This window comes from Hordeum vulgare, chromosome 7H (assembly GCF_904849725.1).
Source record: "Hordeum vulgare subsp. vulgare chromosome 7H, MorexV3_pseudomolecules_assembly, whole genome shotgun sequence".
NCBI classification, from domain to species: Eukaryota; Viridiplantae; Streptophyta; class Magnoliopsida; order Poales; family Poaceae; genus Hordeum; species Hordeum vulgare.
In genome coordinates, this window is record NC_058524.1 from 58,685,735 (window position 1) to 58,711,294 (window position 25,560).

The 25,560-nt window shown below is 44.8% G+C and overlaps 2 protein-coding genes across 2 annotated transcripts; both read right to left on the bottom strand.

Annotated features, from left to right (window-relative positions):
- Positions 1 to 3,486: 3,486 nt before the first annotated feature.
- LOC123407660 (replication termination factor 2) lies at positions 3,487 to 4,958 on the bottom strand. The gene has a single exon (XM_045100845.1). The coding sequence runs from the start codon at positions 4,807 to 4,809 to the stop codon at positions 3,772 to 3,774; it is 1,038 nt and encodes a 345-aa protein (XP_044956780.1). The 5' UTR covers positions 4,810 to 4,958; the 3' UTR covers positions 3,487 to 3,771.
- Positions 4,959 to 11,879: 6,921 nt separating this feature from the next.
- LOC123410713 (transcription factor LRL3-like) lies at positions 11,880 to 14,785 on the bottom strand. Its single transcript, XM_045103650.1, has 7 exons — positions 14,271 to 14,785; positions 14,081 to 14,155; positions 13,830 to 13,988; positions 13,481 to 13,546; positions 12,759 to 12,824; positions 12,586 to 12,654; positions 11,880 to 12,487 (listed from the first exon to the last, which is right to left on the bottom strand). The coding sequence occupies exons 1-7, from the start codon at positions 14,631 to 14,633 to the stop codon at positions 12,098 to 12,100; spliced, it is 1,188 nt and encodes a 395-aa protein (XP_044959585.1). The 5' UTR covers positions 14,634 to 14,785; the 3' UTR covers positions 11,880 to 12,097.
- Positions 14,786 to 25,560: the final 10,775 nt, after the last annotated feature.

The following is a 25,560-nucleotide window of genomic DNA, read 5'->3' on the forward strand; positions in this document are numbered from 1 at the left end:
AGACTTGTGCCTGGACTAAATCTTGTTGAAGAATTCAATCTCAGATTGGAACACCAAGATGTTTCCCCCATGTACATCCATCATATGGAAGCCCATTCCATTTTCCCTTTGACCTGTAGAGTTTATTCTGTTCCTATCAAACATCAGTCAATCTTTGCTAACTGAAAATCCATGGATATACGGATGAAGACAACAAGTGCCACACTCAGATGACTGAGACCACCTAAAATAGAATGATTATAAAAGGAAAAAACAATTATGGTGGTAATCTGATCAGAAGATTGACTTGTATATGAATCATTTGTAACCAGACTGCATCCTAACAAATCAGATGATGCAGCAGAAGAGCATGACTAAGAAGAAAGGGATACAGAAGCTGCCACAAAGACAACTAAACTGGAAATAAGAATATATACAAATTAACAACTGAAACCAATAAATAAAGGAAAAAAGAATTAAATGAATGTGTCAAGGGTAAAATCATCAAAAACATAATTTTCCAAGTAAAATCCATGAAACTGGCATCACTGTAGGGATAACCATGTCTCTGTGTTTCCCACCCAGTTATCCAGTTATGTTGCCGGTAGAAATTCACTGCAGCATGCTTACCACATATGAGAACCCACTTACTCACTCATTGGTACTGTACCATCAGCGAAATCCTTCAAGGAGAAGATGCTGTGACAAAAGGAATATTGGCATCGTAAACTACCAAACCTTCCAAGTAGAAGTGACATTGCTGACATATCTTCAAAAAATAAATTCCTGGCGTGATTAACCACATGCTTTCACTAATCACTATATCCACCAACAGAATGAGTAATAGCATGCCAAAACAAGCAGCTGAGTACATGGAGTTACTACTTTAACTGTATTATACAGCTTGTCAACTGTTATACAAAACGCAAACCATAAGATTAGGTGGCTGAGAAACTACGCATAGTAGCAATCTACAGCAAGATCTGAAGCTAAGAGTTGTGCTTTAATATTCTTCTGTTCTTATGCCAGACTCATTTTGCCATCTCAAAACTGAATCAAAACTTCCATTCTTGGAATTAATCTTTGTCAATTATTAAGGGTCTGGACTAGTCACGACAATTAATGTGACTAGTCAGTAAGTACTTCACTCAACTGGACACCTATAGTCCTCGACTCTGAATGGGAACATGTTATAAGCTGTCCACATCTGATGTGTTTTGCTCTGAATAACAGATATTTGACATGCAAACATGCTTTCAGTGCAGTAGTGCAGTATTTGTAGCAAGTACACTCTGACATTATATGACTAGCTGTTGATTAATGACTAGTCACAACTAAACCTGAGAATGGTTTCATACTTGAACCATCTCAAAACCATACTTAAACCATACCCATTTGATGTCATTTTCAGCCCAACCAAAACTAAACCCTTATTTTTTCCAACCAAACCAACTTAAACCCAATACATAACCGTGGGTTTAAAACCAATACATAACTATGGGTTTGCTTTAATATACATACAATTGCACAAATTGACAAGTTTAGAAGCAAATGAGATAGAAAAGGCATAAGTGCATCTGCAACAGTTTGAGAACAAAGTTATCCTTGAGATACAGTCACCACACAGCAAAAGGCAAAAAAAATGCCCACGTCTGAATAGCTCACTAAGAAGTGTATTAAAACAAAATTACTTAGCCAAAGCACAAGCAAACACTTCCGATTTTCATGTGGTATTTCCCCATAATACATAATTACATAGTGCATTACAATATGCATGCGGATCAAAGATATTCGTTCTCGGTCATCGTTGGTTATTGCACATAACCAATGCCTAGAAACCGGTTTGGACCCATAGTTTATAACCGTTTATAACAAAAATGTTTAAACCCATAACCAACTATACCCAAACTGGTTTCTCCACATACCCAAACCAAAACCAAACTAAAAAAAGCTCAACCCAGTAAAACCTAAACCAATCAAACCCAAAGTAATAACCGAACCGTTACACCCGGTTTTCTAATAACCATTCCCAGGTTTAGTCACAACGAGTCGTTTAGTCTGGTACCCCAGCAACTGGATATATTTAAAAGCGACTAGTCGCAACGAGTCGTTTAGTCGATACCCCAGCAACTGGAATATATTTAAACCCGTAAACACTGATTTCTGTTCTCCATGCCAATTCACAAAAGCCATTAATCCAACAAGATTTAGAAATTGCGGCTTTGCAGTGACATTCCAAAAAAGATATAGCAGCTATCACAGAAGCTATTCCTAGTGACGTTTCAATATTAAAAAAAACATAAGAGATAAGGCAAGTATGGAATAAAAAAGGGCAGCCCAGTGCACGTAGCTCCCGCTTGTGCAGGGTCCGGGGAAGGGTCCGACCACTTAGGGTCTATTTTGTACGCAGCCTTTCCCTACATTTCTGGTAGAGGCTGTTTCCAGGACTCGAACCCGTGACCTCATGGTCACAAGGCAACAGCTTTGCCGCTGCGCCACGGCTCCCCTTCAAAGCAAGTATGGAATAAGAAAAACAAACTAATGTGTGTCCAACTACAAATAGTCTGAGGGAGGTACCGCATGTTAACGCAAAATAAATTTGGATGTCTTCTTGATAGGAGCTATTTTCACCATTCCTTCTAAATTTGAACAGAGTTAGACAACTGAGGTGTCAAATTCCTGTGTGTCCAAATCAACTCTAGTCTTGATATCTCAGTAAGTTCATGGCATCCTATGAATCTTTGCAGAATCTTATTCAGCAATGTGCATACAGGGCAGAAGTAGATTGATTATAGCTATTTTGGATCTTTTTATAAAATCCACAATTAGCAAATATGTAAATTCAGCAAAAGCTACATAAGTATGTACGTTACAATTCATAGTATAGCCCAAATGACAAAGGTATAACGAGAAATATAACATGTGTACATTATAAACATGTTATGGAAATAAAGGCCCAAAGGAGAAGGTTTGAAAGAAAATAGGCAAACTTTCACCATGTCCAAGGTTAGCTTGACAGCATATCTAAAGAAGCATGTAAAGAGCAACTACCATGCTAGTATTAATGTGGCGCCAAATGTTCTACCGCTGACTGTCTTCACGCGCATTCCGTACTTCATGGACAACTATACATCAAAACAAGCACAATGCATATTTATCTGTTCAGTAAAGTGGCACAGTCTAGATTACAACATTGAAAATCATAGAAACTGTTTGATTTATCTTGAGAGTCCACTTGCATGTGCACATAAATCAGTCTTATTCAAACAAATTGTATGTAGGATTGCATGACCAAGATACAGTGGAAGTTGCAACAATGAACACTAAGAACCCTTAGGTCTACTAATAGAATAATTGTTGGTCAAAGGATTGGCCTGACGAGACCTAAGATGTGAGTAAATTTGAAACAAAGTGGAAAATTACAGCATTACTCAGACAAATTGCTAGAGAAGACTGGACCCAACAATAAGCGCTAACTGTTTCAACCATTACATGTTTCACAAAGCATTTATAAAAACATATTGCTTCTCTTTGAGTGAAAACTACAGCATTACTCAGACAAATTGCTAGAGAAGACTGGACCAAATGATATGTGCCAAATGTTTCAACCATTACATATTTCACAAATCATTTATAAAAACATATAGCTTCTCTGTGAGTGAACAAGCATAGATAACACCAACAACTAAAACAAGAATACTGGAACTTATGGGCAAGCCATGGTATGAAGCTAATCGCTGAATCAGTACAGGAGGTTCACCTCCATGCCATTGGAATCTCCCCAACATCGATTTAATTCCTTCCCAGGGGGAGTGACCGGCATGAGTATGTTTCCCTGAAATCAGACTTGTTGGAGGAAGTGAAAATTGATGCATACACTTTCTTGTTTGCATGAGCCGGTGCATGATCTGCAGCCTTAAACCGCTTTGCTGGGGCAGCCTCCCCTTTCTTCCCATTCTCCAACTTCTCAGCGTCTGCAACCGCAGAAGCAGCAGCAGCATGCTTACTCCCACTGAGCCCATTCGACAGCTTCTTATCCTTCTTCTCCTTCAGCTTCCCTCTCTCCTCCTCCATCCTCTGCCTCAGCACTTCCACCTCCTCCTCGGTCCCATTGATGGGCATCTTGTCCACCTCAACGAACTCCTTATGGCAGACCAAACACGAGGACGACTTCACCTCCTTGAGAGCCTTCACGCTCAGCACGTGGCCGCATCCACGGAGGGCAAGGAACTGGGACTTGCCGTTGAACTCAAACCCGGTGACCGGGCACTGGAAACGGACCTCCTGGTCCGCCGCGTTGGGCTTGGGGTGCAGGTGGATGGGGATCATGTCCTTGAGCCCGCGGATGTGCGAGAGCGCCTTGGGCAGGCGCTTGTGGATGAGCGCCTCGACGAGGGCCTCCTTGTTGAACAGGTTGCCCAGCCGATCCACGACGGCGGGCGGGGCAAGGGGCTCCCCCGAGAGCGCGCAGCAGGTGAAGCGGGAGAGGCGGGCCTCGTTGGGGTCGGCCTTGTCGGGCTTCTTCGCGAGGTACATGGAGAGGTAGCAGTCGCGGGACTCGGCGCAGGTGGACCCGCCATCGCCGCCCCCGCCGCGGAGCGCGCGGAGGCGGAGCTGGAGCGAGCCGGACGCCGCGAGGGAGGCGACGGGCGCGGAGGGCGCGAGCGGGCGGCCGTCGGTGGTGAGGTAGAAGGAGGAAGTGGGGAGGGGGAGGAAGCTGAGGAGGTCGGAGACGGGGAGGTGGGACGCGACGGTGAGGTACCGCGACGGAAGGGACAGGTCGTCGAGGCGGAGGACCACGGCCCGGGTCGCGCCGGCGGCGGGCGCCATGGCTGGTGCGAGGCTAGGGCTAGAGCTAGGGTTTCGATGCGCCGGATTCGGGAGCGGAGGTGGCTAACGGAGACAATGGGGAATCGGGATTGGTTCCGTGCGGGTGGCTCCTACTCCTATGGGAAAGCTGGACGCGGAGGGACATCGAGAGACGTCAACTCTGACGTCTCTAGTCTGTACCGAGTACCGACGGTGAGGAGGTTCGGCACGCGGAGTGTGCTCGGTTTGCCTGGGGCCTTGGGTTGGGAGTTTTGGACTGAGCTCGACTCGGGCGGGCTCAGTTGATGCTCACTGCGTTTACTGGCCCGATCCCCTCAAAAAACAAATGCTGGCCCGATCAAGCTGAATCTGGGTTGGGCCAGCCAATTAGCAAGCTACCTGCTATAGCGAGGATCCTCTCTCTCCCGTGCGCGGGCGTGCGTCTCTATGTCTCGCCTTCGGCATTTCCTATTTGACGCCACACGCGTTAGTTCACGTGTATTTTTGTTAACCGACGCCTGTGACATTTGTAAATGGGCTGACCCATTTAAGCATCGGTTGACGGTTTATTTTTTTGTGATTTTTCACATGGGCTCGCGGTGTATCATAATGGGCCGGCCTAGTTGAACGCACCATGTGCAATGGCGCATCTGTTTGCTGCAAAAGCGGCAAATAGGAGCTTTCAATTAGCTAGCAACCTGCTATAGCGAGGATCCTGTCTCTCTCCCGTGTGTGGGCGTGCGTCTCTATGTCTCGCCTTCGGCATTTTCTATTTGACGCCACATCCGTTAGTTAAGATGCATTTTTGTTAACTGACGCCTGTGACGTTTGTAAAAGGGTCGACCCATTTAGTCATCGGTTGACGGTTTATTTTCTAATTCTGTGAACTTTTTTTAATGTCATTAAAAAGATCAACGGATATTTTTAAGATTGATGAACTTTTCTCTGAAAATCGATGAACCTTTTCTAAAATATTAAAATTCTATGAACTTTTATGAATATCAATGAACTTTTTTGAAATTTGATGAACATCTTTTTGAAAATGGATGATTTTTTATCAAAATTGATGGACTTTTTAAAGATTTATGAACTTTTTTTCAGTTCAATGAACTTTTTCTAAAAATACATGAAATTTTTTGAATTTCTATGATTTTTTTCAAATTTGATGAAGTTTCTAAAAAATTAATGACTTTTCCCAAATTTGATGAACTTTTTTAAAAAACTGATTAATTTTTTTCAGAATTGATGAACCTTTTTTAAAGAAATGAAGTTTTTTGAAATGAATGGACCTTTCTTTAAATCTGTAAACCTTTTTTGATTTCATATTTTTATTTTGGTAAAAAATAGAAAATTTGTGCATTTTTTCCTACTGGATCAACGGAAAAAAAACAGATCGAAAAACTGAACAGCATGCTAGTGGGCTGGTCCATGCGAGCGACATTGCACGCGCTGGATTGTTAACGGACGCGTGCAGCGCTGTATAGGAGCTCCCCTCGCCTTCAGCAAGTCCACTTTCGGACTCGCTGAAGGGGCGACCGAGATGGACCAGCCCACGCGCGTGGCAAGCCAGAGGCTCATTTTTTTTTATCTCTTTTCTGTTTCACATCACAAAAATATGTCCATGATCACTAGTTGTGGTCTTTGCGGTGTAGAAGACTCTAGGCAACATTCTTTGTTACACTTCAATGTCGCGTGTTGTGTGTGGGCATTGTAGGACCCGGTGGAAGTTCTTAATAATGTTAGAGAGCCGGATGCAAGCGTTGGATATTCTCAATGATGGATGCGCTATCACATGATGATTTTGTCGAGGTACTTGTCACCCTTTGGGCAATCTAGTATCCTCGTGGGGCAAGCACTACATGAACAGATATTCCAAAGCCCACATGCGACTCATGGCTTCATAATGAGATACATCAAAGAGTTGAATGATTGCAAACCAAAGAAGGCTACTGCGACAAGGTTGATTGTAGGAAGACAACCTCATCTGAGGTGGATCCCACCGGAGCAAGGCATAGCCAAGATTAGAGTGGACGGTGCGGTCTCTCTTGCGTCTGATGATGGAGCCTATAGCGCAATGTGTCATGATTTTACCGGTACCTACTTGGGTGCTTCAGTGGTAGGATGCTCAGGTATCATGGGTATGGCGGTTGTGCGGCTTTGGTGTTGATGGTGTTAGGAAGGACTGATGTGTGAGAAAAATTTCATGATGTTCCAGATCTTTACACGAGGACGAGTCTGGTGGATCAATTAGCATGGAGGATTGGAATCGTTCAGAGTGTGGATATGAACCCTAACAAATACTTTGAGGATAACTATATCTCGGTTAGGGTATGCATTGACGTTGCCAAACAAGTGATCCACTTTAGACCACTCAACCTTGCTAGAAAAGAGAGTATCATATTCCCAATCAAGTATAAGAAAGATAAGACTTCTTTTGTGAGTTTTGTGGCACTTCGAGCCATGGCATGGAAGAATGTGGAGATGGTATTCACCCACAGGAGAGGATGGAGTGTGGCAAATGGATGTTGGCAAAGAGAAGATCTTTGACTTCAAATAGGGGTTTTGACCCTGGTGGGAGGCATGCATAACTCCCCATGACTGGGGCGATGATCAAGGGGGTCGATGGTGTTATAGTGGTGCCCAGGAAGAGAACATCTAATGATGCAGGGTTTGAGGATGATGACCTGAATGACATGGTCGAAATCCCTACAAACCTACTAGTCCGGTAGTAGAAAAGAATGATGAAAATACATCGGCAACGAGGAAGCTCGACCTAGATGCATCGAGTGGAAATCATGTTGTTTTAAACATCAGTACTAGCAAGGAGCAACATTTGGGATAGGAGAAAGACAACACCACAAACACTTTGGCAGCTCCAATTTCGCCGCCTCCGTCGGGGTATCTGACCCCATGCGAGCGCAAGAAGGCAATCAGTGCTTGTCTCCATCAAAATAAACATCTCATGAGAATGCATCGACGACATCTATAGAGGAGGGTCGTCGGGACCAATGAGCCTTATAAGCTGGAAGTGTTGCGCAACGGGCAATGCTGCAACAATTAGATAGCTTCGCGAGTTCACGCGAAAGTTTCCCTCGACGGCGTTGGGTATCATAGAAACTTAAATTAGTAAAATTAGAGTGGAATCTTTGGCATCATCGTTAGCATATGATTGTTCTTTTGTTGTTGGTAGCTCCAGTATGGGCGGTAGTCTTTGCTTATTCTAGAATAATGAAATAAAGCTAGAAATATTGACCTACTCATGTTTTCACATTGATGTAAAGGTAGAAGGACTAGAGCCGGCAGAGTGGTGTGTTACTTTGATATATGGTGATGCATAGGCTGTGAAGAGATATATGACCTCGAACAACATGAAAGACCTTAGGAGTCACGCTAACTTTAAAAATCATATTTTCTTGTCCATGAAACATGATAATGATTTTATTTGCATATTTTGATGCTACTCGTTTTATATCAATAATAGGCTATTACAATACATCACTAACCTTAAAAAATTATACCCAATTACATCATATTAATTAGAATTCATGCTAGTGGCATTCATAATAAAAAAATTGATATCATTTGCCCACTCAAGAACAAGTAGGGACTAAGATTGAGAATTTTGATATGCCTCATCTGTATCTATAATTGTTTTCTTGTTTCATGTCATGTTTATATTAAATTGCCATACTTTTGGCACCTATTTAGATTGTTTTCTATAATTTTCATGATCTAACCTATTTTTTAAGTGCCCATTGTTTTCTGTTGTTTTTGGACTTTACGAGAATAAAAATCATTGGTCTAAAAAAATCATAAAAAAATAATGGAAGCTTCAAGTCCCAAAGGTTCCGGCAACAACCAACATAGGATGTGGCACACAAGGGTCCTACGCGCCCGAGGGGGCGCGTGTCCCTGCCACGTGAGCCCCGTGAACCTATGATTTACCGACTCTCGGTCGATGTGCCTTCATATACCTATAAACCTTTCATAAATTTGTTGCTTGGACTTTTTAGTTGTCGCACACCTCTCTTTCTTCGCGATCCAATCTGGAGGCATTTTTTGGTACTCCATCGGAGGGGGAAATCATCACAGTGGCCATCTTCATCAACTTGAAGGCCATCGTGATTACCCATGAGTAGTTTCCTTTTGGCCATGGGTCCGTAGCCGTAGTAGACCTCTCTTTCTCCCTCTCTCTCTCTCTCTCTCTCTCTCTCTCGCTTGCTTCTTGGATTGCCCTACATGATTGTGATCCATTTGATGTAATGCTTGCGATGTGTTTGTTGGGATATGATGAATTGTCACTTTATAATATGATTCATTCATGAATTATCTTGAATTCTATTTGGTTTTTGCTGCATAATTCTTATTCATATATGATCTCCGCTCTATTCTATCTTTCTTTGGTCAAGTTCGGGGTTGGATCTCTAGAGGGAGTTGCGTATGATAGTTGGGTTCAACCGTGCAACTGAGCTCATGCAATGAAAAGGGTAGAAAATACTTGTATTTGTATTGTTGCCACTAGGGATAAAAAGATGGTTGCATAGTTGTCCTCTCAACATAGGGTGAAGGCAATATATCATCTACTTCATTACATCATTCTTATTACAATACTTTGTTTTACTTAATACTTTGATGTGCATGAGCATAAGGTGAATGCAATATATCATCTACTTCATTACACCATTCTTATTACAATACTCTGTTTTACTGAATACTTTGATATGCATGCTGGTGCTACTCCCGTAGGAGTCGTTGGGATTCCCCTAAGATGAAGGGTGAAGCGGCAAGTAGCAAGTTTCCTCTAAGTGAAGAACCAAGGTTTATCAAACCACTAGGAGATGCTAACACAGGTCAACAACACTTGCACAGAAAACACAAACAAAACTTGTTCCCAACATGGCAAGAGCGTTGCATATCCCCTTGTCTTGCTAATTACAAGGTAAAACGCAAGTGATCAAGATAGATAGTAGAAAATAGTAAATTAGCAAAATAGTGACAATTGTGTATTTGTGTATAATAATTAAGCAATGGAGAATAGATCTTCGGGCCATAGGCTCACTAGTTACATCACTATCAAAAATAGCAAGTAGCATGGTAAACAAATACAACTGGACAATTGAAAAGATTGCAATATATATGATTATGATCATTCATGGTGTAATATCGTATATGCATTATGTGTGTGATAAGAAGACCACTGATCCAACTGGACCTACTACTAATAATCCACCTGAAAACTGCTATCTAGCATGCATATCAGAGTATTAAGTTTGCAAGAAATAGAGTATCACAATAAGCAAGATGACATAATGTAGGCAGGACAAGGTAATCAATATGAAAAAACCCAACATTTTACCCTTAGTGGCAATATATACAATACATGCCTTAGCCCTTATTGTCACTAGGATCACCACAAGACCGAACCAACTGCAAAGCACTAGTCCCCCCGAAGAAAAAGCCATCAAACTTGGCCAAAGAAGACATATATAGATTGGAGATCATGCAAATCTATTTAAACCCTAAACCTCAAACCTTATACAACAAATAAAACCACAAAAGATACAATTGACTTCAATGAACAATTTGAGAGAGATAGAGAAAGGGAGGGAGGGAGGGAAGAGATAGAGAGGGAGAGAGGGAAGGAGAGGGAGAGGGGGGGAGTGAGTGAGTGAGTGAGCGAGCGAGTGGGGAGAGAGAGAGAGAAGAGTAAATCACTTAATTTATAAGATAAATTTCAGACTGTATGAAGGATCATCGCTTAGGTAGGCATTGAGACGCTATCTAGACTCGTTCGCAAGATAAGAAAACAACTATGGATATATAAACTAGCCAATTGGTAGGAGCACTTGCTCCTATTGAAAACCGCTAAATTCATCATAACCACCGCACGCTCGAAGCTCTCCTTTTGCTCTTGTAAATCTTTTAGTTGTAGCCACTAGCATTTTTATTTTTATTTTGTATCCACTAACCTTTTTAGCGAGTACCTTAGTTTCTACTCCCAGATAATATCCTAGTTGTAGAGAGCTTAGGTATGATAGATGTTAAGTACATATAGAGTTGCGTAAGTAGCATATGAAACCTGAAAGAATAAGAAAAATATCTTTAGCTCCCTTTGGTTTGACACTTCATATACCTTCATATCCTTCTAGGAGAGTGCTTCTCCTTATACTTAGGGATTATCATGCCGCCAGCTGGACCACGGTCGCCCCACCACCAGCCCGCCCCACCACCACAACCCGCATCGGCCCCAAAACTGACCGAACGTAGGCCAGGTACAATCGCCGTCGTGAGGAGGTAGGACAACGGCCTCTGACCCTGTTGCTTGTCGGCCATATGTGGTCGCCGCAGCCGAGGCACACCCCGCCGTACACATTGTCTGTCACACCATCATCGCACCTGTGCGTCGTCGTTGCAACCACATGACGTCGCACTGCCGCTCCTGCTGCACGAGAGATTTTAATGACCCTGCCGTTGCCGACGCCGATTGAGCTTCCTCATCAGGCGTCGGCGAAGCAGAAAGAAAAGGGAGGCTTTCGCAATGAAGACCTAGGTCGTCCTCCCGTCACACTGACAACCTGGGATGGGTCTTTTATTGTTGTTGTTGTGGTGGTGGTGGTGCTGACGGTGGTGGTGATGGTGGTGGTATACTGGATCCAAAAATCCTCTACCGCAGCTGGCAGGAACTCGTTCGCCTCACCACCAACGTGGGCACCTCGCGCCGGATTGATTCTCAATCCACCCCCTTAATCCTCGTCTCGCTCCGTGTCGTGCGAACAATGCACGCCCTTAATTATTCCGCCGCATTTGTTTACCTCAGCCAGCCCATAGACGAACGTCGTGCGGCGTTAGTAGCCTGCACATCTCGCCACCATCTTACTCGCAACTAATCACCAGCAGCATCAGGATCATTAATGCTCGCATCCGATTAGGAATGTATTATCACCGACCATGATCTCTTCCACGATCGCAGCACGATGTGTTCATCGTCTTTAGGCATATGCCGAGGCAGCAGTGTCAACGGCTGACCTTGTGAGATTAGTACCACCGTGTTTTGTCAACGTCGAAGCGCACGAAAGGTGGCTGCGCATGCACACGAGAATATCTTCATGCAAATTCATGGAGGAAGTCGTGGTAAGCCTTCTCATGGGAGCTCGCTCGATCATGCGCATGCACGTACGTGTGCATGGCGAGTCTGATTTTCAGAGGAAGAAAACTGGAAGGGAAGGCGTATACAGGAGCGAAATACATATGGCTCTCCTAATAGTATTAGCATAGATAATGCATGCACCCTTGTTCCGGCCGGTCAGCTTCACGGCTTCCCGCCGGACGCGGCGCCGGCGTCGACCTTGACGGGCCTGGCAGCGGCGTCTTCGCCGCCGTTCGCGGAGGCCAGCGCGGCGGCGGTGGAGGCGGGGCGGACGGCCTGCCTCGCGAGGAGCGAGGCCGGGGAGGTGGTGGTGGTGGTGGCGGAGGAGATGGCGGAGGCGAGGGAGATGGGCATGAGGCAGAGGCCCTTCCCCTGCAGGTACTGCATGGCCGTGCCCATGTCCTCCTCCATCATCTTGGCCACCTGCTGCTCCGTCACCCGCAGCCCGCCGCCCCCTCCACCGCCCCCGCTCTCGCCTCCGCCGTTCGCCTTGGCCGCCGCGGCCGCCGCGCTGTTCCCGCCGCCGTTGCTGCTCTTCGCGCTGCTGTTCGCCTGCATTTCATTCCACGTCGACGCGCCTCAGGACACAGTGAACGGCAACTTAAGTTATTACGTAGGTTCGAACGGGTGCTGGCTTTGAGTACCCCTACCTCGGAGGACATGCTGGCCACCAGCGGCGCCATACCGGCCGCCCCGCCCAGCCGGCTCATGCTCAGAACCTGACAGAACAAAAGCGTGGTGTCACCTCCACAGGTCGTATTACGTAATCAGAAGCAGGGAAACACAGAGCAACCTCTGTCATCGAACACCTCTGTATATATACCTTGACTTGGAGCTGCAGGAACTTGACGTAGTCGATGATCTCGTCCAGCATCGACGCCTTGTCAGTCTGCGAATCAACAATCCAACGGCATGGCCATCTCATCAGTAACCGCCCCTTCTAACGAGTATTCTACCACCACGGCGCATAGATTTTTACATACTACACGAAACGGCTCGATTTCAGCGCGATCACATATCCGGGCATTGACAAATGGCCTGTAATTATGACTACCGGACTAGAAGGGCATGGCGGATCGAGCGAAACAGGGCATCCAATGCGCCCATGTGCCCATTCACTGCACGCCTCATTTGCCATCCCGGCATCAGCTGAATTCTTCAGCTAGCCCAAGAGCCACCCAAGGCTGCGGCCTTCTCCGGTCCAAGCCATTTCCAGCACGAGCTCGACACGTGCTGCGTCTCCTGTGCTGCGCACGCTTCGACGGCACACATGTCACATCACATCACATCACATCATGGCGTGACCCGTGAGCTAGACAGGAGCGACGCCGCACCCTCGCTCACCAACCGGCCGGCCGGCGTGCCCTTTTCTGCACTGCTACCATACAAGCCCACTAGTAGCATAGACAGGCGAGCCCCCACCCCCACGCGCCGGGAGAGATTCCTGGCTTTCAGTTTCAGGTCGATGGGAAACGCAGGAATTTTCTACACGATACGGTTTGATCGCCGAGAGATTCTCGTCGGGGACGTGATTGTTTTACGTACCTTGTTGGCGTTGGGGACCAGCTCCTGCAGCGACTTCATCCGCTCCGCGATCCTCTCCCGCCGGAGCTGCATGCACGCGAGTTGCTCAGGGTAAAAAGTCGTTCAAATTTCAGTTTGATTACAAGCATAGCATATCATAGCATAGCATAGCGTAGCGTAGGTACAGAACGGTTCCTGCTTCTACTGTTATAAAAAAGAGGAGCGATCAAATTTGCAGAGAATATATACGTTGGAGGATTGGAAGACTTTGGGTTGTTGTTGATGTGCACCAACATGTTGGGGTTTTGTTTTTAAAATTGGGTCATGGGAAGGGGGAATACTGGTGAGAGTGTGGGAGTGGCATGCGTACACGTTCGGCGATGCTGTGCGGGTCGGTGGCCTGCCCTCGCCTCGCCCGCACGCGCGTCTGCCGCGGCGGGGCCGCGCCGCCGCCAGAGGAGGCGGGCGCTGTCGTGCCTCCGCTCGCCGCCGGCCCTCCTCCGAAGCTCTGCCCCGACATTGATCCTCCCTGCCAGCGATCAAAGAACATGCGATTATATGGTGCTGCTTCACACGGTCGTGCGTGGATCGTAGTTCGCACAGGTGCATGCAAGTTCGTACCTGGCCGAACGTCGGCTGCACCGCGGCGGCGCCGCCATGCACCCCAAATCCGTTGAACAGCGCGTGGTCACCTCCCTGCATGCATGCACGCACGCGCCCGCACAAAACGAGTCCATGTCGTCAAGGGAAATTTTGACTAGAGAAATTAAGAACGGCAGAGAGAGAACGAGGATGAAAAAGGATCCTATACCGTGCCATTGGGCGACTTGAAGCCGCCGTCCATCTCCTCCCGCGACTGCGGGGGCGACCGGTCCGCGAACAGCGGCAGCGGCGAGAACCCCGTGCCGCCGGTCTCCTCGCCGAGGCCCTGCCGCTGGAGGTCGGTGAGCTGCAGCATCACCGGCTTCTCTCCGCCGATCTGGTGCTGCCGGAGCCTGGACGCGAGCAGCGCCGACTCGTCGAAGGCTCCGAGGTCCTCGGCGCCGGCCGCGATCTCCCAGGGCGACTTCCCGCCGGCGCCAAGGTCGCCCCAGGCGGAGGGCAGCGTCGACAGCATCTGGTCGAAGAAGTCGTCCTGCGCGCCGCCGCCCCCGCCGCCGTCACCGCCTGCCATCGGTCTCTCGCGCGGGCTGCGTCCCCGGGCTGTGCAGCTACGAGCTGGCGGGTAAATGCGGTCGCGAGAAGGCAGGAGGAGAGTATGGAGGAGGCGAGGCGAACTAGCTTCGCTACGTGCGCGCCTTTATAATCCCGTGCTAAGGTGCCAATTTTCAAATGGAAAACTAACTGAGTTCGGTTCGTGCAACTCTTTGGCGTTTATATACTGACCTTCTGTCTACTTTTTTTTTCTGACTTTGCTTAAGAGCTGCAAATTACAGCTGGTATAAACATGGGATTTCAGTAATTTGATTGTCAGTGCTCTATTTCTTTGCTATTTTTTAAAATAATACATTTATTTTTATGATTTTAATAAATACTCCTTCCGTCCTAAAATTCTTGTCTTAGCTTTGCCTAGAAATAAATATATCAAAATACTAAAATTTGACTAGATACATTCACATCTAAATAAATTTAAGACAAGAATTTTAAAACGGAGGAAGTAATACGCAAGTTATAAGTTTTTTAAAATAGAATCCAGTCGGCTTCGACGAAGCTGATAGATTCTAGTCAGCTTCAGCGAAGCTAACATATACCAGTCGGCTTTACCAGGATTCAAGTCGGCTTCGTGAAGCTAATTAGTACTAATTAGCTTCGCCGAAACCAATTAATGCATGCCATATATTTTTCATCGTAATTTTATCCCTAGTTTTCCCCTACCTCTTCCTAGTTTCCCGCTACCTTTTCTGTACACTTATTCATGCCATTCTTTTCCGTCATCTTCTTTTCCGTCATTTTGATCGTAGTTCGGTATAGTCTCGTGAAGATGTCCGATTTTCATTTTGATGGTAGTTTTCATCCTTGTATCTCCCAATGTATTGTGTGGTTGAGGCCATTGAAACCTCATTATTATTCGAGTCACATTTTCAAAGAAACCACAATAGATAATTAAGATACAAGTACAACTGAATTAAACGGTAGGACTGAACTTAAAAACTACAGCTTAAAAACTACATGAAGCCATCATCGGCATCCTCCGTCGATGCAACATTCTTGCCCTTCGACGATGTGGTAGTCTTGGCCTTGGTGCTCGGCATGAAGATATCGTCTTCGTCATTGTTGTCGGCACTCCATAAAAAATTATGTTCTGTTGCATACTTTAGGAATGATTCACTCTTATGGTGTTGCTTCATCCATCTTTCATGCAACCTGAGAATTTCTTTCCGTATATCCTCAAAGGTCCGTGAAGGCCACCCACAACGAGTTAATGTTTGACCCAGCTCATTGTGTAGGGTGTCACTACTTATGAGTTCGTTCCATCAAACTATTCTATTGTCCTTATTCAATTAGGGAAAGAATAGCGGGAAAGAAAATGACGTGAAAGAAGATGGCGGGAAAGAATGGAGGAAAAAGGTGGCGAGAACCTAGGGAGAGGGTGGTAGTAAACTAAGGACAGGGTAGCGGAAAATTAGGGATAAAATTACGATGCAAAATATGTGGCATGCACTAATTGATTTTGACAAATACAATTGGTACTAATTGGCTTCGTTGAAGCCCACTGAAATCCTATTAGCTTCACCAAAGCTGACTCGTACCTATTGGTTTCGCCGAAGCGGATTGGAACTTGTCAGCTTCGTCGAAGCCGACTGGAACCTACTGGCTTTGCCGAAGCCTTCTGAATTCTAATTTCGAAAAACTTTCAACATGCATATTATTTTCCAAAATCATGAAAATAAATGTATTATTTAAAAAATATCTATTTATTTTTTCCTTTAGGGGATACACCTCCCTCCGAGCACCATCAATGACCTCGTAGATTCGTCTTCCCTCCGCACCTCGCGGTGAGGAAAATTCGAGTGCCTCGGCTCCGGCCCGAGCTTGTAGTTTAGGTTAAGTTTCTTTTTAGTCCTCACACGGGCGGTGTTCGGACGATGGCGACACTTCTGTTTAGAGTACCCACATTTTTTTGTTCCCACAAACACACACATATTTTCATGTACCATGGACTTAGGTTACCATTGAGATAACAAAATGTTAGTATGATGATAATTAATTAAACCAAAGAGCCGACCATCTCCTAATCAACGCATGCCCCTAATCCACAGTCTTTGAAGCAACGTTATTCACCGGGGACAATTTGTGTCAAGCACCACCATACAAACAAGACCCTGTAAAATAGGCCACAAAAAAGACCTCATGAAATAGTGTCATGAGCCACATATAACAAAGTGTAAGAACCCTATAAAAAGAAAATCTTGATTTTACGCTCAACGAAACGTATAAGCATGAAGAAAATCATTTGGATTATTTTGGTTCATTAAACAAACAAAAGACAAAGACTAAGTTTAAGAGAGCATACTAAAAAAACTTAAAAGGTGTAATAAGTTTATTGGAAGGTGTGTAGACACACATTTTATGTTCTGAAGTGTTAAATGTCATGTGCCGGTGACAAATGAAAGATGTTTAAGTTTATTGGAAGATGGAATAAGCTCAGGTGCAATTTTTGGTGTTCTTGTATTTTAAATACATAGTACATAACTAATTGTTGGAGATATGCCCTAGAGGCAATAATAAATTAGTTATTATTATATTTCTTTGTTCATGATAATCGTTTATTATCCATGCTATAATTGTATTGATTGGAAACACAGTGCATGTGTGGATACATAGACAAAACACTGTCCCTAGTAAGCCTCTAGTTGACTAGCTCGTTGATCAAAGATGGTCAAGGTTTCCTGACCATAGGCAAGTGTTGTCACTTGATAACGGGATCACATCATTAGGAGAATCATGTGATGGACTAGACCCAAACTAATAGACGTAGCATGTTGATCGTGTCATTTTGTTGCTACTGTTTTCTGCGTGTCAAGTATTTGTTCCTATGACCATGAGATCATATAACTCACTGACACCGGAGGAATGCTTTGTGTGTATCAAACGTCGCAACGTAACTGGGTGACTATAAAGATGCTCTACAGGTATCTCCTAAGGTGTTCGTTGAGTTAGTATGGATCGAGACTGAGATTTGTCACTCCGTGTGACGGAGAGGTATCTCGGGGCCCACTCGGTAATACAACATCACACACAAGCCTTGCAAGCAATGTGACTTAGTGTAAGTCACGGGATCTTGTATTACGGAACAAGTAAAGAGACTTGCCGGTAAATGAGATTGCAATAGGTATGCGGATACCGATGATCGAATCTCGAGCAAGTAACATACCGAAGGACAAAGGGAATGACATACGGGATTATATGAATCCTTGGCACTGAGGTTCAAACGATAAGATCTTCGTAGAATATGTAGGATCCAATATGGGCATCCAGGTCCCGCTATTGGATATTGATCGAGGAGTCTCTCGGGTCATGTCTACATAGTTCTCGAACCCGCAGGGTCTGCACACTTAAGGTTCGACGTTGTTTTATGCGTATTTGAGTTATATGGTTGGTTACCTAATGTTGTTCGGCGTCCCGGACGAGATCCAGGACATCATGAGGAGCTCCGGAATGGTCCGGAGGTAAAGATTGATATATAGGAAGTCCTGTTTTGGTCACCGGAAAAGTTTCAGGCTCATCGGTAGTGTACCGGGAGTGCCGGGTGGGGTGCCGGGGACCATCGGGAGGGGTGTCACGCCCCAAGGGGTCTCATGGGCTATGGTAAGAGATAAACCAGCCCCTAGTGGGCTGGAATAAGTTCCCACTAAGGCCCATAAGGTTTGAGAAGGAAAAAACACAAGGTGGAAAGAGTTTCCAAGTGGGAAGGTGGAATCCTACTCCAAGTAGGATTGGAGTAGGACTCCTCCACCTCCAATTTCAGCCAAACCTTTAGGTTTTGAGGCTGCCTCCTCGCCTCCCTCCCTCCTATATATAGTGGGGTTTTAGGGCTGATTTGAGACAACTTTTGCCACGGCAGCCCGACCACATACCTCCATGGTTTTTCCTCTAGATCGCGTTTCTGCGGAGCTCGGGCGGAGCCCTGCTGAGATTAGATCACCACCAACCTCCGGAGCGCCGTCACGCTGCCGGAGAACTCATCTACCTCTCCGTCTCTCTTGCTGGATCAAGAAGGCCGAGATCATCGTCGAGATGTACGTGTGCTGAACGCGGAGGTGCCGTCCGTTCGGCACTAGATCGGAGCGGATCGTGGGACGGATCGCAGGACGGTTCGTGAGACGGTTCGCGGGGCGGATCGAGGGACGTGAGGACGTTCCACTACATCAACCGCGTTTCTTAACGCTTCTGCTGTGCGATCTACAAGGGTGCGTAGATCGGAAATCCCCTCTCGTAGATGAACATCACCATGATAGGCCTTTGTGCGCGTAGGAAATTTTTTGTTTCCGATGCGACATTCCCCAACAGTGGTATCAGAGCTAGGTTCATGCGTAGATGTCATCTCGAGTAGAACACAAAAGTTTTTGTGGGCGGTGATGTGCGTTTTGCTGCCCTCCTTAGTCTTTTCTTGAGTCCGCGGTATTGTTTGATCGAAGCGGCTCGGACCGACATTACTCGTACGCTTACGAGAGACTGGTTTCATCGCTACGAGTAACTCCGTTGCTCAAAGATGACCGGCGAGTGTCGGTTTCTCCAACTTTAGTTGAATCGGATTTGACCGAGGAGGTCCTTGGATGAGGTTAAATAGCAATTCATATATCTCCGTTGTGGTGTTTGCGTAAGTAAGATGCGATCCTACTAGATACCCATGGTCACCACGTAAAACATGCAACAACAATTAGAGGACGTCTAACTTGTTTTTGCAGGGTATGCTTGTGATGTGATATGGCCAAAGATGTGATGTGATATATTGGATGTATGAGATGATCATGTTGTAATAGTTAATATCGACTTGCACGTCGATGGTACGACAACCGGCAGGAGCCATAGGGTTGTCTTTAAACTAACGTTTGTGCTTGCAGATGCGTTTACTATATTGCTAGGACGTAGCTTTAGTAGTAATAGCATGAGTAGCACGACAACCCCGATGGCGACACGTTGATGGAGATCATGATGATGGAGATCATGGTGTGACACCGGTGACAAGAAGATCGTGCCGGTGCTTTGGTGATGGAGATCAAGAAGCACATGATGATGGCCATATCATGTCACTTATGAATTGCATGTGATGTTAATCCTTTATGCACGTTATCTTGCTTAGAACGACGGTAGCATTATGAGGTGATCTCTCACTAAAATTTCAAGACGAAATTGTGTTCTCCCCGACTGTGCACCGTTGCGATAGTTCTTTGTTTCGAGACACCACGTGATGATCAGGTGTGATAGACTCAACGTTCACATACAACGGGTGCAAAACAGTTTCACACGCGGAACACTCGGGGTTAAGCTTGACGAGCCTAGCATGTGCAGACATGGCCTCGGAGCACATGAGACCGAAAGGTCGAGCATGAATCGTATAGTTGATATGATTAGCATAGAGATGCTTACCACTGAAACTATTCTCGACTCACGTGATGATCGGACTTGAGATAGTGGATTTGGATCATGTACCACTCAAATGACTAGAGAGATGTACTTTTTGAGTGGGAGTTCTTAAGTAATATGATTAATTGAACTAATTGTCATGAACATAGTCTAATGGTCTTTGCGAATTACGATGTAGCTTGCGCTATAGCTCTACTGTTTTTATATGTTCCTAGAGAAAATTTAGTTGAAAGTTGATAGTAGCAAACTCTGCAGACTGAGTCTGTAAAACCGAGGATTGTCCTCGTTGCTGCGCAGAAGGCTTATGTCCTTAATGCACCACTCGGTGTGCTGCACCTCGAGCGTCGTCTGTAGATGTTGTGAACATCCGACATACACGTTTCTGATGACTACACGATAGTTCAGTACAAAATACTTAATGGCTTAGAAGCAAGGCGCCGAAGACGTTTTGAAACGTCACGGAACATGAGAGATGTTCTAAAGAGATGAAATTGTGATTTCATGCTTGTGCCCTTGTTAAGAGGTATGAGACCTCCGACAAGATTCTTTGTCCATGAAGTAAAGGAGAAAAGCTCAATCGTTGAGCGTGTGCTCAGATTATCTGAGTACGACAGTCGCTTGAATCAAGTGGGAGTTGATCTTCCAGATAAGATAGTGATGGTTCTCCAAAGTCACTACCACCCAGCTGTGAGAGCTTCGTGATGAACTATAACATATCAAGGATAGATACAATGATCCTTGAGCGATTCGCGATGTTTGACACTACGAGAGTAGAAATCAAGAAGGAGCATCAATAGTTGATGGTTAGTAAAACTACTAAGTTTGAAGAAAGGCAAGGGCTAGAAGGGATACTTCGTGAAACGGCAAAGCAGTTGCTGCATTAATGAAGAGACCCCAGATTGAACCCAAGCCCGGACTAAGTGCTTCTGTTATGAGGGGAACGGTCACTGAGGTGGAGCAACTCTAGATACTTGGTAGATAAGAGGGTTGGCAAAAGTCGAAAGAAGTATGTTTGATATACATGATGTTGATGTGTACTTTACTAGTACTCCTAGTAGCACGAGGGTATTGGATACCGGTTCGGTTGCTAAGTGATTAGTAACACGAAATGAAAGCTACGACATAAACGGAGACTAGCTAAAGGCGAGGTGACGATACGTGTTCGAAGTGTTTCCAAGGTTGATATGATCAAACGTCGCACGCTCCCTCTACCATCGGGATTGGTGTTAAACCGAAATAATTGTTATTTGGTGCTTGCGTTAAGCATGGACATGATTGGATCGTTTTTATTGCAATACGATTATTCATTTAAAGAGAATAATGGTTACTCTATTTGCTTGAATAATCACCTTCAATGGTTTATTGAATCTCGATCATAGTGTTACACATGTTCATGATATTGGTGCCAAAAAGATACGAGGTAATGATGATAGTACCACTTACTTGTGGCACTACCGCTTGAGTCATGTTGGTATAAATTGCATGAAGAGGCTCCATGCTGATGGATCTTTATACCCACTTGATTTTGAATCACTAGTGACATGCAAATCATACCACATGAGCAAGGCCTTGTTTTCATTGAGATGAAACAAGATAGTAACTTGTTGGAAGTGATACATTTTGATTTATGCAATCCAATGGGTGCTGAGGCACGCAGTGGATATCATTATGTTCTTACTTCAATGACGATTTGAGTAGATACAAGAGTATTTACTTAATGAATCACAAGTCTGAAATATTGAAAAGTTCAATTCTGTTTCAGAGTGAAGTTCGTCCTAACAAGAGGATAAACTGTCTACGATATGATCATAGAAATGAATATCTGAGTTACGAGTTTTGGTACGCAGTTAAGACAATGTGGAAATTGTTTCGCAGATCATTCCACCTGGAACGTCATAGTGTGATGATGTGTCTGAACGTCATAGCCACGCACTATTTGGTATGGTGCATGCTATGATGTCTCTTATCGAATTACCACTATCGTTTATGGGTTATGCATTAGAGACAACAACATTCACTTTAAAATAGGGCACCGCGTATTTCCGTTGAGATGACACAGTATAGACTGAGGTTTAGAGAAATCTAAACTGTCGTTTCTTGAAAGTTTGGGGCTTCAACACTTATGTGAAAAAGTTTCAGTCTGATAAGCTCGAACCCAAAGCGGATAAATGCATCTTCATAGGATATCCAAAACAGTTGGGTACATCTCCTATCTCAGATCTGAAAGCAAAGTGTTTGTTTCTAGAAACGGATCCTTTCTCGAGGAAAGGTTTCTCTCGAAAGAATCGAGTGGGAGGGTGGTAGAACTTGATGAGGTTATTGAACCATCACTTCAACCAGTGTGTAGCAGGGCGCAGGAAGTTGTTCCTGTGGCGCCTACACCAATTGAAGTGAAAGCTGATAATGGTGATCATCGAGCATCGGATCAAGTTACTACAAACCTCGTAGGTTGACAAGGTCGCGTACTACTGCAGAGTGGTATGGTAACCCTGTCTTGGAGGTCATGTTGTTGAGCAACAGTGAACCTACGAGTTATGGAGAAAGCAATGGTGGGCCTGGATTCCGACAAATGGCTGGAGGCCATGAAATCCGAGAGAGGACCCATGTATGAAAACAAAGTGTAGACTTTGGAAGAACTACTTGATGGTCATAGGACTATTGAGTAAAGATGGATCTTTAAAAGGAAGACATACGACGATGGTGATAAGTCACTATTAAGAAATGCTCAACTTGTCGCAAAGATATTTCCGACATGATCAAACAGTTGACTATGGTGAGACTTTCTCACTCGTAGCGATGCTACAAGTCTGTTAGAATTATGTTAGTAGTTGTTGCATTATTTTTCAAAAAATTGCACATAGGATGTCAAAACATTGTTTCCTCGACGGTTTCCTTGAGCAAACATTGTATGTGATACAACCAGAAGGTTTTGTCGATCCTAAAGATACTAACAAGTATGCAAGCTCCATCGATCCTTCAATGGACCGGTGCAAGCATCTCGGAGTTGGAATATACACTTTGATGAGATGATCAAAGATTTTGGGTTTGTACAAGGTTTATGAGAAACTTGTATTTCCAAAGAAGTGAGTGGGAGCACTATAGAATTTCTGATAAGTATATGTGGTTGACGTATTGTTGATGAGAAGTAATGTAGAATTTCTGTGAAGCATAAAAGGTTGTTTGAAAGAAGTTTTTCAAAGGAATACCTGGATTGAGCTACTTGAACGTTGAGCATCAAGATCTATGGAGATAGATCAAAACGCTTAATAGAAGTTTCAACAAGATGCATGCCTTGACAAGTTTTTGAAGGAATTCGAAATAGATCGGCAAAGAAGGAGTTCTTGACTGTGTTGTAAGGTGTGAATTTGAGTAAGACTCAAAACCCGACCACGACAGAATAAAGAGAATAGACGAAGGTCGACTTCTATGCCTTAGCAGTAGACTCTAAAGTATGCCATGCTGAGTACCGCACCTGATGTGTGCCTTGCAGCAAGTCTGTTAAGAGGTACACAGAGTGATCCAGGATTGAATCACTGATCAGCGGTCAAAGTTATCCTTAGTAACTAAATAGACTAAGGAATTTTTCTCGATTATGGAGGTGGTTAAAGAATTCGTCGTAAAGGGTTACGTCGATGCAAGCTTTAACACTAATCCGAATAACTATGAGTAGTGAAACGGATTCGTATAGTAGAGTAGATATTTGGAGCATTTACGAATAGCACGTAGTAGCAGCATCTATAAGATGACATAAAGATTAGTAAAGAACGCACGGATCTGAAAGTTTTAGAACCGTTGACTAAAACCTCTCTCACGAGCAAGACGTGATCAGACCCCATAACTATATGGGTGTTGGATTCGTTGTAATCACATGGTGATGTGAACTAGATTATTGACTCTAGTGCAAGTGGGAGACTGTTGGAAATATGCCCTAGAGGCAATAATAAATTAGTTATTATTATATTTCTTTGTTCATGATAATCGTTTATTATCCATGCTATAATTGTATTGATTGGAAACACAGTGCATGTGTGGATACATAGACAAAACACTGTCCCTAGTAAGCCTCTAGTTGACTAGCTCGTTGATCAAAGATGGTCAAGGTTTCCTGACCATAGGCAAGTGTTGTCACTTGATAACGGGATCACATCATTAGGAGAATCATGTGATGGACTAGACCCAAACTAATAGACGTAGCATGTTGATCATGTCATTTTGTTGCTACTGTTTTCTACGTGTCTAGTATTTGTTCCTATGATCATGAGATCATATAACTCACTGACACCGGAGGAATGCTTTGTGTGTATCAAACATCGCAACTTAACTGGGTGACTATAAAGATGCTCTACAGGTATCTCCGAAGGTGTTCGTTGAGTTAGTATGGGTCGAGAGTGGGATTTGTCACTCCGTGTGACGGAGAGGTATCTCGGGGCCCACTCGGTAATACAACATCACACACAAGCCTTTCAAGCAACGTGACTTAGTGTAAGTCACGGGATCTTGTATTATGGAACGAGTAAAGAGACTTGCCGGTAAACGAGATTGAAATAGGTATGCGGATACCGACGGTCGAATCTCGAGCAAGTAACATACCGAAGGACAAAGGGAATGACATACGTGATTATATGAATCCTTGGCATTGAGGTTCAAATGATAAGATCTTCGTAGAATATGTAGGATCCAATATGGGCATCCAGGTCCCGCTATTGGATATTGACCGAGGAGTCTCTCGGGTCATGTCTACATAGTTCTCGAACCCGCAGGGTCTGCACACTTAAGGTTCGACGTTGTTTATTGCGTATTTGAGTTACATGGTTGCTTACCGAATGTTTTTCGGAGTCCTGGATGAGATCATGGACATCACGAGGGTTTCCGGAATGGTCCGGAAACGAAGATTGATATATAGGATGACCTTATTTGGTTACCGGAAGGTTTTCGTGCATTACCGGAAAAGTTTCGGGTTCATCGGTAGTGTACTGGGAGTGCCGGGAGGGGTGCCGGGGACCATCAGGAGGGGTGTCACGCCCCAAGGGGTCTCATGGGCTATGGGAAGAAATAAACCAGCCCCTAGTGGGCTGGAATAAGTTCCCACTAAGGCCCATAAGGTTTGAGAAGGAAAAAACACAAGGTGGAAAGAGTTTCCAAGTGGGAAGGTGGAATCCTACTCCAAGTAGGATTGGAGTAGGACTCCTCCACCTCCAATTTCGGCCAAACCTTTAGGTTTTGAGGCTGCCTCCTCCTCTCCCTCCCTCCTATATATAGTGGGGTTTTAGTGCTGATTTGAGACAACTTTTGCCACGGCTACCTCCATGGTTTTTCCTCTAGATCGCGTTTCTGCGGAGCTCGGGCGGAGCCCTGCTGAGATTAGATCACCACCAACCTCCGGAGCGCCGTCACGCTACCGGAGAACTCATCTAACTCTCCGTCTCTCTTGCTGGATCAAGAAGGACAAGATCATCGTCGAGCTGTACGTGTGCTGAACGCGGAGGTGCCGTCCGTTCGGCACTAGATCGGAG

Bases quoted from the DNA above. Each gene is read 5' to 3' on its own strand.
- LOC123407660 (XM_045100845.1), bottom strand. From the start codon at position 4,809: ATGGCGCCCGCCGCCGGCGCGACCCGGGCCGTGGTCCTCCGCCTCGAC.
- LOC123410713 (XM_045103650.1), bottom strand. From the start codon at position 14,633: ATGGCAGGCGGTGACGGCGGCGGGGGCGGCGGCGCGCAGGACGACTTC. The intron at 12,825-13,480 runs GTACGTAAAACA...GTTGATTCGCAG, and splicing joins TGGTCCCCAACGCCAACAAG to ACTGACAAGGCGTCGATGCT. The intron at 12,655-12,758 runs GTATATATACAG...TTGTTCTGTCAG, and splicing joins TCCTGCAGCTCCAAGTCAAG to GTTCTGAGCATGAGCCGGCT.